The sequence below is a fragment of the Chaetura pelagica genome, unplaced genomic scaffold (assembly GCF_000747805.2).
Source record: "Chaetura pelagica isolate M959 unplaced genomic scaffold, ChaPel_1.0 scaffold185, whole genome shotgun sequence".
Taxonomy (NCBI): Eukaryota; Metazoa; Chordata; class Aves; order Apodiformes; family Apodidae; genus Chaetura; species Chaetura pelagica.
This window is the reverse complement of record NW_009953207.1, coordinates 90,180-101,424: the sequence shown is the minus strand read 5'-3', so window position 1 is coordinate 101,424 and position 11,245 is coordinate 90,180. Positions and strand designations below refer to the sequence as shown.

General features: G+C 42.0%; 1 protein-coding gene across 1 annotated transcript in view; it reads left to right on the top strand.

Moving 5' to 3' along the window:
- Nucleotides 1-8,905, top strand: part of TCTN3 (tectonic family member 3) — a 20,891-nt gene extending 11,986 nt beyond the window's left edge. The window contains exons 4-14 of the mRNA XM_009997542.1: nt 1-50; nt 339-447; nt 518-636; nt 2,396-2,431; nt 2,838-2,912; nt 3,014-3,139; nt 4,180-4,275; nt 4,545-4,642; nt 5,249-5,414; nt 6,142-6,279; nt 8,684-8,905. Of these exons, the coding sequence (XP_009995844.1) occupies nt 1-50; nt 339-447; nt 518-636; nt 2,396-2,431; nt 2,838-2,912; nt 3,014-3,139; nt 4,180-4,275; nt 4,545-4,642; nt 5,249-5,414; nt 6,142-6,279; nt 8,684-8,905 (1,235 nt within the window). The remainder of the gene's footprint in view (nt 51-338; nt 448-517; nt 637-2,395; nt 2,432-2,837; nt 2,913-3,013; nt 3,140-4,179; nt 4,276-4,544; nt 4,643-5,248; nt 5,415-6,141; nt 6,280-8,683) is intronic.
- The last annotated feature ends 2,340 nt before the right edge of the window (nt 8,906-11,245 follow it).

The window sequence follows — 11,245 nt, the reverse complement described above, 5'->3', positions numbered from 1 at the left end:
CTTTCTTGGTATCATCGCAAGTCCAGCCATCATTTTCTGCCTTTTACCGGGTGAGTTGAAAGAAAACAGCTATCAATTCATACATACATTTGTACTGAAGCTGTCTGTAATGAATCTGGATGAGAATAGACCGAAAAATTGTTATTTTTCTACCTGTAGTTCATATTATCTCTCAGTTCTTTTCATTCCTTATTGTGTAAAAAGTTACTGATTATATTTAAAAGTTTGGACAACCCTTTAGTTAAAACTGGGTGTACACTGAGCAGAAGTGTAAATTTGTCTTTGTGCTCTGATGATATCACCTTGCACTTTGTGATTTCTCCAAACTCTCTTCTCAGGCTGGTGATCCAATCCTGATCTACTTTGATTCATCATCTGTGCTGAGCACGCTCAGGCAGCCAGTGGCAATGGGAGCCAGTGGACTTTGTGTCAATGGAAATCCTGCTGGTTAGTAATGGGGCACGGATGTCCTGGGGTGGTTTGCTTCTGCTTTATCTGTTGTCATGTTCTAACGCAGGCTTCCTGGAGAGTAAAAGCACCAGCTGTACTCGCTTTTTTGCCAACCTGAGCAAGAGCTGTACTTCTGACCCTGCCCTGGCTGCTGCCTCCTACTACCGGGGCTTCTCGGTGCTGAAGGTGCGTGCGGTGGTTCTGCCTTTGCTCAGCTTCTTACTGGCTTGGCATTCCATTGCATTTCCAGCTAACTGGAAAACTAAAGGTCATCTGGTACATCATCCCTGATTTCCTGGTTGTTCAGGCCTTCTTGCTGGAAGTGTTGTTAAAAAATGTCAACTATTGGTGGTAATTCCCCAATTCAAACTACTGTTCAATGAAATTCAGCTATTAGCCAATTCTTAATGCATTTAACAGGTACTTCATTATACTTCGTAGTTTTAATGGTTAATTAAAACTCTCGTATTTTAGACTGTTTGTCAAAGTATTCCTATATGTTCCTTCCACTTGATCAACCAAGCATTGCATGTTTTTGGTAAAGCATGAGGGTTTGTTTTATACAGCGTTACCAGTAAAATCGTACTGAAGGCTAGTTATCAGTAATAGCTTTTTTTGCATTCAGAGATTGATTTTCATATACATTTCTTCATTATTTATCGTGACAGTAATTTCAAAATAACAGGTTTAGTGTCCAGGGTTCATCATGCTGGTCTAACTGAATGTGAACATGAAAAAGGCTCCTTGCCCACTAGAGTTTCTCTGGTGTTCCAAGGTAAAAACACAGAGTAAATATTAACACCTTATTAAGGCTAATGACACAGTTTACCCTTATATGGGAAATCTAAATCTATATAACTGCAGCAGAGAGCCATCTGTTGATCCAGTTTAACTCATGTTTTCAGGGCTTGCTTTGTCACTGTGGCCAAAATTTAATTTTTCCTTAAATGGGAGCTGAAGTAATTCCATGATTCCAGAAGGGGGAGGTCCAGGAATGGATAAAAAATGCTGATATTTTAAAGTAGCATCAGGATCAGATTTGTTTCTGATGTTCTAAAACTGTTTTCTATGGATTATGTCTGTGGTTTTTAGATTACAAGTTTTACTCACCTGGAATAAACAAAGTAATTTTTGTCAATACAATACCTAGGTTCTATTTAGTGACTGTCACCGTTTGACTCAGGTCTGACAACAACGCTCTCGATCCCCCCTCCCCCCAACCCAGGTAGGGAAGGAGAGAGAGAAAAAGAGAGAGACTTGGCTGGATTGAAAACTAAACTACACAGCTTTAATTAAAACACTAATGAATCATACAAGAAAATATATACAATTATATACAGATATATTCAGGAATGGGCAAAAACCTCTCGCCTCCCCCCACCCCAGCAACTCCCACAGCACTTCCCTGAACTGGGAAGAGTCCCGAGGAATCCTGGAGCTGCTGCTGGGAAAAAGCAGAGAGTTATGGGGGTCAGGAGATCTCGAGCCTAAGGGTCGACGGTGATGGATGAGCAGAGTCCTCCATGGACGGAAGAGAAGGGGAGAAGAAGAAGGAAGGAAGTTGTCTTCTGTGATCTCTGACCTTCCTTTGAGCTTACGTAGATATAGGGAATGGAATATCTTTGGACAATTTTGCTGTCCGTCTAACTCAGCCTCCTACGGGGGGTCACAGATCTCCCCATAGTGTCTGAGCCGGCAGAGTGCAGGTGCGGCCTTGAAGCCTCAGTAGTTAGAAAAACATTCCACTGTCTTATCAGCCTAGCAGAACACACTGTTGCTAGTTACAAGAAAGCTTACTGAAGGGAAAAAAAATCAGTAAAAAGAAAAATTGGCTTCATCCTGGCTCAAACCAGGACAGTGACATTTTCATTACTTTAGGCACTTGCAAAGCCAGAATATCAGTTGGTTTTTTGGTGTTGAACGTTGGTTTGTTTGTTTTCCCCAGGTCCCAGTTAAAGACACCATTGTGGAGTCTATGAAGGTCAGTCTGTAGTCTGTATTGCCCATGAAATTAACTGCCGTTTCTGAAACAAAACATACCTAGAATCTTAGGCATTCATAGTAGTACTAATGGGTTGGGAACTTGGGAGAATGGGAATGTTCTGTGTCTGAGACAAGATTTCCTTGGCAAAAAGTATGACACTATAGGAAAAAAAAAAAAGGGATATAAGGAAAGAAGGAGTTGTAAATGAATGGGCATAGATGGGGATGGAGTCAGAGAGGTAGCTTGTTTTCTTAGAAAAAAATTGGCATCTGCAGCAGGGTCCACAGATCACAGCTACAGTAGGAAGGTAAATATGACTTGCATGGAAAAGCAGTGGAAAAGAGTAAGAAAGGTATGATCCTTTTAAACTATTGCTAATTATTAACATGCTTGCTGTCTGCAGGTGAAGATCACTGCAGTTGCACCTCCTGCAGCTCCCCACATGACAGAGAATACATGTAACAATGTTGTTTCTGAGGTATCTGAATCTTCTTTCCTTTGGGAAATTCAACATTAGCTTAAAGTCCCTGACCTGTTAACTGACTCTGCCTCTGCTTCTCCTCCGAATTGGACTTCCAGGTGATATACAAGATAGAATTCAGTGGCACACGTGGGATTCAGAGTGTTTCTGTCTGGTTCAAAGTGAGCAACATCTCTGGGAACTCGGGATCCTCTCTGCAGCAGCACTTCGCTTTTCACTTCTGGGTCAGTGCCCCCGTCCTCCCTGGGCTCTTACCAAGTTTGCAGCCTGTAGCTTCTGACCCAGTTGGTACAGATGAGATGTGAAAAGATGAGAGCAGTGTCCCTGTGGTGTGGTAGCACCAGAACCCTGGGACACAGATGGTGATTGAAGGAAGGAGGGGACACTGGTCTCAAGTAAACTAGAAATTCAGGCTAGGTGCACATGCAGTCTTGCGCTGCACAAGTTTGGAAGAGCTGGATATTTTTATCCAACTAGTTTTTGCTATTGTTTTGATTTGGTTTGTGGGATTTTTTGATGAGGGAGACAGGGACAGGATGAGATAAGGGTCACTACCATGGTCTTGCGAGGGAAGGGCTGAAGCTGGTGGTGTAACTGAGGCATTCAGTGTTTGTGAACAAAGTTGCTGAATTTATTCTAGGTATTTATTTAACTTTGTCCATATAGTGGGAAAGAGGGTTGCTATGGAAGAGGGGGGAGGGGGGAAACTGGGAAATACTAATGAGTGTGTGTGTGTATATATATATATATATATGGGAATATATATGAGGCCATATGAACCTTGTCCCATAGAGGCAGTATCAAGTGAGCTAAGTGGAGACCTCAGGGGTTGATAAGTGTGCAGTGCAACCTTGCTGAACTATCCCCAGAGACGTTCCCCATAGAACAATATGAAGTGGAACCTGCCACTGAGGATGGGGGTCAAGGCAGGGTTTGTTCTGCAGATCATCTGTAGAATTGCCCAGACTGGTATGCTCACTTCCTTAGGCACAAATGCTGAGCAGTACAAATATATTGTCTCAAGAACTGTCCTGGCAGTACTGCACATCAGGGTACTGACATTTAGGTTTTTTAACTCTTGGACTGCCAGGTAAGAAAGGATTTTGAAACAAATAATCCAAAGTTTTAGTTGTGCGTAATATTCAGTCTTTAAAAAAATAGGTTACATTTATGTTTTTTAGAATGTGAATTTGATCTGAGACTAAAGGATCTCATTAGTACTAATGTTTTTCTCTTTCTCCTTTTTCCCTTTACCTCTTCGTAGACCAATACTCTTTCTCCTGTGTTGCCTAGAAGTGGAAACCCTGGCTATATCACTGGAGCACCGCTGCTGATTGCAAACAGTGATGGTGTGCAGCATGTATCCTTTTCCTATTATCAAGTTTTATTTATCACTGGGTTTATTGACTTCTGGTACTCTGCTGCCTGGACTTTAGAGATTCTCCCTTTAGCTGTGAGGATGTACCTCAGTATTACATCAGCAGGCCTTTTGGTCACGAATGAATTGTAGACCTGTGATTCCTCCTATAAGGAGGAATGTGGGGTGAGAGGACAGTTAAAAGGAAGTTGAGTGTCCTGTATTGTCTGTTTATGCTTCTGTGTTTGGTTTCTTGACATGGAATCTGTCAGATGACCATTTTACAGAGTGAAGGTGATGGAAGCTGCTCACAGCTCCTTAGACACACAGTACAATTTGGAAGAAATATGAGGACAGGCTGCAAGCTCAGGTAGCAACAGTTTTTGCAGTCACCCTGGCACATTTGGGAGGTGTGGACTCACTTAGCATGTTTTTCCGTAGTCTCTCATGCAATGCTTTGAAGTCTAGGTTCTTCCCTGAGGTCACCAATGGGTCTCTACAGATCTTCCATGTGCTCCTAAGAGGACTTAAATATTAGAGAGACAGTGGGCCTCTAGAACCATCTGAACAGTGTGAAGGTTTTATGGGCCATTTTGAGCTGTACTCTGGCAATATGTCTTGGGCAAGAGCAGTGTGTATTTGAGGAGTGAGTTATACTGGAACCTTAAAAAGTTACTGTCTTGCTGATTTGAGTCATTCTTCTGTTGGTGACAAGGCAGGTCTGTCACCACTGATGTGGTAAGATGGCTAAAGAGCTGTCACTTGTCCTTACCATGCATCACCCTGCCATGTTATTCTTCCCTCTTCTTATTGCAGAGGATGGAAACTTCGTCCCTTTAATACCAATACTTCTGTAATGATTCTGTTGACTCGTTACAAGAGTGGAAGGAATACTTAGTATGAAGGAAGTATGTTGATAGCAGGTTTTTCCTGTCCTGGAAATTACTCGATAAAGCTCTTATTTTCTCATTTCCAGCCTATCCCCAACACTGGAAGAAAGTAATTGTAGTTACATCCAGCAGAAGCTATACGAGGCTCTTGAAGGAATGAACAGAGCAGAAGACCTTGCAATAACTGGCAATGCTCGTTCAACCCAGGCAGAAGAGTGGACAGCCATTCTGATGCAGAACTGCAGTGTGCAGGTAACCTGAACAGCAGGAGACCAGCTGTGAATATTCTTCCTTTCATATCTTTGTATTGCTTTGAGTGTGGGCGTGGGAAAATAAGTAGCCTGTTCATCTGAGCTCGCTTTCTTTGTGTTTTGATCCACTGACTCTCAGGCGTTGTAATGCCTGTAAGCATTCGTTCTTACTAAGGTTTGTATTATTATGACACTGACTAAAAAAAAACCAAAACCAAACCCTAACAGTTTTTATATCTATTGAATTCTGTTTGTGCAACTTAAATGGGCAAAAAGTTTAATACTGAATTCAGCGCTGTGCTACCTGGTTTTCTGACAGCCTCCTAGAACTAATAACACCTGGTTGTTTCCTGTTGGTTTAACGCTTTTATTATTACCATCTTTTCTGATTTTCCAGTTTCTAGGGATATTTATGTATTACCTAATAAGGGTAAAAGCTTATGATCCAAGTAGTTTTGGAGGAGGCAAAGTTTATTTCAGTAATTAGCACTTTGTCAGGAGATGGCCTAATAGAATGCAAAATCCAAGCTGTAGAGCTGCTTGGAAATAAGATGGATAGAGTTCTAAAATGGGTGGTTGTCTTGACCAGAAGTTATAGGGTTAGTTATGAAGGGACTGATTCAGGTTCCATGCCCTATGCTATCCAAAATACTAGACTTTGATCATAATGGTCCTTTTTCACCTTTAAAATACTAGATTAAGATTTTTGGCATATATTTTATTTTCAGGGTGTGAACTGCACTTCCTGTTGCATGGTTCCTGTGACTCTGGAGATACAGATATTGTGGACTAGGGTGGGCATCCTGTCCAACCCGCAAGCACAAATACTGGGTGCACGATACTTTTATAAGTGTCAGCCCCTGAAGGTAGGGAATTTAAACACCTCCCCTCCCCCTCACTTGGGTAATTAAATGGGATCACAGGTTATTTAAGAACTCATTAATCAAATGGTCTTGATATTACTGAGTTGAGATATACTGAACTTTAGCAGTGGTCTGGCTGCAGTGGCAAGAGTTTGTATTTAACAACTCTATGGAGGAAGGTGGCTTTATGGTCTATCAGTACTGTCCTCATTCAGTTTTAAAACTGGAAAGGTACATTCTTTTCAGCCCCAAACCACCTTCTGCCACCTAAGGACTTGAATTTTAAATTTTTTATTGTTCTCAGTATAAAGTTGTAGTTACAAACATTCAATAGCTACACGTTTATCTGCTTGTCTCTTAAAGCCTTGATGTCAAAAGTGAGTTCATTTATATTTCACAAACTCCATAGCGTGCTCATAATCTGTGCAAGAAGATACTTCTCTCTAGGGGTTCTGAAATCAACAGGTAGTGGAGGAAGAGGCCAATGCTAATGGCACCAGATGTGAAAAACTAGCGGGGAAAGGTTTTAAGCCAGAAAGCAGGTTTCTAAGAGATGACATGATGGAAACATTGGAGGTTGGGTTGGACAGGGCTCTGAGCAACCTGATCCAGTTGAAGATGTCCCTGTATGTTGCAGGAAAGTTGGACTAGATGGCCTTTATATAGGTCCCTTCCAACCTAAACTATTCTGTGATTCTATGATGTCAGCAGGAAGGTGGACCTAACAGGTCCACAAGGGAGAATGAATCATCGTTTTCAAGTGTGTGTCAGTGGATCCCAGTTTGATGCAAGTCTGGACTCCTGACATCACAAAGTCTTTTGTGCAGCACATGCATTTCCAGGCTTACATGTGTCTGCAAGGGCTTTAGGGAAGCAGCTGACACCTGCCCAAAGTGTTCTCATGGCACTGAGGTATGACATGACAAATGTCTCATGTGTTACTACTCTTTGAACGTACATGAGCATGATGCAAGTTGCTTGTGCTGCCTTCTCCTAGCTGTGGATATGTTAATTTTTTTCCCCCTACTTATTTCACTGATTTTTAGGCAGATTTTGAAGGTCCAGAGGCAAAGCCAGAATTCTTTTGAGACTTCAAATTTACATAATTGTGCCTACTGTGTGTTTACTTGATAGAAGTAATTGATAGAAGAACTTCAATGCATGAAAAGTGAAGGCGAAATTCTAATTGTAACTGCTCAGCAGTGGTAATTTTTGAGTAAGGAAGGATCTGGCATGGAGGGCAAGAAGGATGAGCTGCAGGAAGTTGTTAAACTGACTGGAAGCTGGAATGCCAGAGACAGACTCCTTTCAAAGGAGTGAAGTTTTCCTTGGTGGTGAGATAAGAAAGAGCCTCAGCATTGTCCACAAGCTATCCTGGAATGGGAGCTCAGGGCAGCAGAACTGGTCTGCGGGTGACTTGGAAGGGGTGCTGGTGCAAGTGTACACAAGGAATCTGCTCCTGACACATCTTTGCAGATGTGGAACCACATACTGCAGCAGGACTCTGCCTAAGGCATGGCTCATTACATTTTTTTAATATTACATAAAACACATCATTTTATAAAAATGTAGAGTCTCTTTTTCTTACCAACTAGCTGATACATCTTCCCTCTGAATAGAAGGACTACCATAGCAGAGCTTGAGTCACTGCTTCCATTCTGGAGATCTGGAACGTATGATGCACAGTAGCTACTGATCTTTCCATAGACCCGTGCCCTCTGTTTACCTGCTAAGTGTGAATTTTGGAAAAAAGAAAAAAATACGTATCTGTAACCCTTAACTCCTACTACCCTAAAGACATAGAATCACAGAATCATCACAGTTGGAAAAGATCTTCAAGATCATCAAGCCCAACCATCCACCCTACAACCCATAACCACTAAACCAGCTCCTGAAACACCACGTTCACCTGTTTTTTTTACCACCTCCAGGGACAATGCCTCCACCACCTCCCTGGGCAGCCTATTCCAATGGCTCACCACTCTTTCTGTGAAGAAATTTTTCCTAATATCCGATCTGAACCTCCCCTGGTGCAACGTGATCCCATTTCCTCTTGTCCTATCACTAGTCACTAGGGAGAAGAGGCCAACACCCACCTCACCATAACCTCCTTTCAGAGTTGTAGAGAGCAATGAGGCCTCCCCTCAGCCTTCTCTTCTCCACGCTGAAGATCAGCCTTAGCTCCCTCAACCTCTCCCTGTAAGACCTGTTCTCCAGTCCCTTCATCAGCTTAGTTGTCCTTCCTGCACCCTCTCCAGCACCTCAATGTTCTTCCTATCCTGCAGTGCCCAAAACTGCACACAGGGCTCGAGGTGCAGTCTCACCAAGGCCAAGTAGAGCAAATTGAGGAGGGATCTATCTTTTGTATTAAGCTTCTTAAACTCCTTGTCTTTCCTTCTTGTTACAGCTCCTAAGCACAGGCACAGTACCTCTGACAACTGTCATTACCTTCACTGACATAACAAAATGGCCGGAACCTCCCCGAGGCCAGCCCCAAAAGCACTGGAAACTCCCATTTGACATCTTTTACCCGTTCAAGATGGCACTGAATTTGGAAAGAAGCTATAGAACTGATCTGGCTGGCTGTTGTTTGCTGATTCTGTTAATATTTAGTATTCTCTTATTTTGAAAAGTCAAATAGATGGAGCCTGTACCTAAAGTTCAGTAAGTGAACTGATACATTCAGAGTATGATCCAGATCACAGACTTTTCTCCTCAGGTTTTTATACTGTGCCTATGATACCTCTGTGCCTTCTGTTCTTGGACTGATCCAAATGAATAGTTTCTGTCCTGTGTCCTCTCATGCCCCTATTCTCCATATGCACCACGTGCAAACCTCACTGCAGGGGAACACTTGAGTGATGGAGGGATCAAGATTAAAGAGGAACGAGGAGGAGGAGGTTAAAATGAACATTCCATGATACCAGAAACCAGGAGTGCTTCCTAAACCAAGAAGTATGGAGAGAGGAGAAAATTTCAATCCAAGCATTTTGGAGCTGCAGTCATCTTCCTGTAGGAGAAGCACCCAGTTTTTCTACAAGGACCTGACTGAACATTTGTGATACCAGTGCCCTCCCAGGTGGCTCAAATTATTATGAGTAGGAGTGTCTGCCAGTCACCTTTAACCTGTCTTGTTACGTGACAACCATGCCTTTTGTGACAGGTTTTTACTCTCATTTTTCTATCTTTTCAAATACAGATATTTAGTTGATTTTTTTTTGTGTTTTAATCACTATTTACATTGGCAATAATGTTACTTAAAGCAAGGAAATTGTAAAATGTCCTATCCTCTGAAATATAAATTAATTCTAGTTGTTTGTCAAGATAGCTTCTTTCCTGATCTTTTCTTTGTCTTTTTCTTGAAGAAACAGGCCCAAATATATTTTTTTCCAAGATAAGAAACATTCACTTATAGCTCCAGATAGGAACTGAACTGATGATAGCCACTGAAATTCTAGGTAGCACATCAGAGAGAATTCTGTAAAATCCTGAAGAAAAAAAATCAATTGTGTTAGGAAGCATTTGTAGATGTCTTAGGAGACTGAAGGTTACTGCAATACCTCACGTCTGGTTTAGTCTCTGGGACTGATATGCAAGTTTATTGTTTCTGAAGTTGCAGGTGATCTTCTGATTATCTAGTCTGCCTCACTGCATCAAACAGGCTAAGGAAATGTGCTCAGTTGTTCCAATGAGTTGTTGGATGAGAGTATATTTTTCTTAGCAAAGGATTTATTATTTATCTGAAGTTCTTCAAATGACTGAGAAATCTGCCCCATCTAATGTGAAGTACTCCAGTAGAATCAGTAATGGGCAGAAAAATCAGAGAAAGCTGTCCTGCCTTTAACAAAATCTGTATGTTGCTTTTGTACATGTACTGTGTCTAGCAACTTTATTGCTCTTCCTCATTCCAAACTTAAACAGAAGAGTACAAAAATAAACTGAAAAACTTGTAATTAGGTTATCAAAGAAGATGTAAAGGAAATGTTTTTAAAAAAACCCTGATCCATCTAAAACATGCAGATTATGGAGTAATTTCATATACTTAACTTTCTGATGGTTTGCATGGTTTATTAGCATGGAAGGAATTCCATGTATGTGCTGCTTCCATTGTTTTTGACTGTGGGCAGCCCAGGAAAGCCAGTCTGAACAGCTGTGCATGGTGGTGTTACATATGTCTGGTGGTTACATAGGGAAACTTGATTTAGGTGGATGTGGCTTTGCAGCTGTGCCTGCAATGTGCTTGCATAGCTTTGAGCAAAGTTTGTAGCATGTCACTTGTCCTCTCATGCTTCTAGTTAGTGAAATCCAGGAAATTAATTTAGAGGTCACAGTAACTGAATTGGAGAAAGGGTTAGTTGGAAAAACTTGCTAGACATCATGTTGCCAAGTGTGTCAGGATATGGCTTGAATGAGAAGGATCTGGCATCTTTGTTTTTCACATAATGAGATAATTCAGTTGGGTGAGTCCAGAGATATTTTTTATTATTATTTTTTTAATTCTGTGAGCTTCAAATACTTAGAAATGTTTTAGGAATGCATCATCTTAGTATTGTAATTCCCTGTCACATCCCTAACCTTCAGCACTTCTGATTTTCTAGTTTACGTTTGGCTCCTGATGTTTCCTCCTTGCAGGAAGTGGAGTTAGAAAGAGCCTTGTCCATAACCTGGCCTAGCCTCACTTAAGGCCAATACCAGCTGGATGGGGGTTTAGTCTGCACTTACCTGTGACAGTTTATTTCGGCATCTGCTTTGTCAAGTTTTGTTTTTCCTGCTGTCTGAGCTCAAACGGCCTCTGTTGCGACCGAGGAGCAGGCAGCAAGCAGCGGTCACCCCGGGCGGTGAGCGGGGCGCCTGTGCTCCTTGCCAAGGGCTGAGCGGTGCTGCACGATGTCTCTGCTGCCAGCATTCCGTATGGATCCATCTGGATCCGTGGGGAACCCCCTGTCCCGCGGGCTGCCGGGGGCGGCTG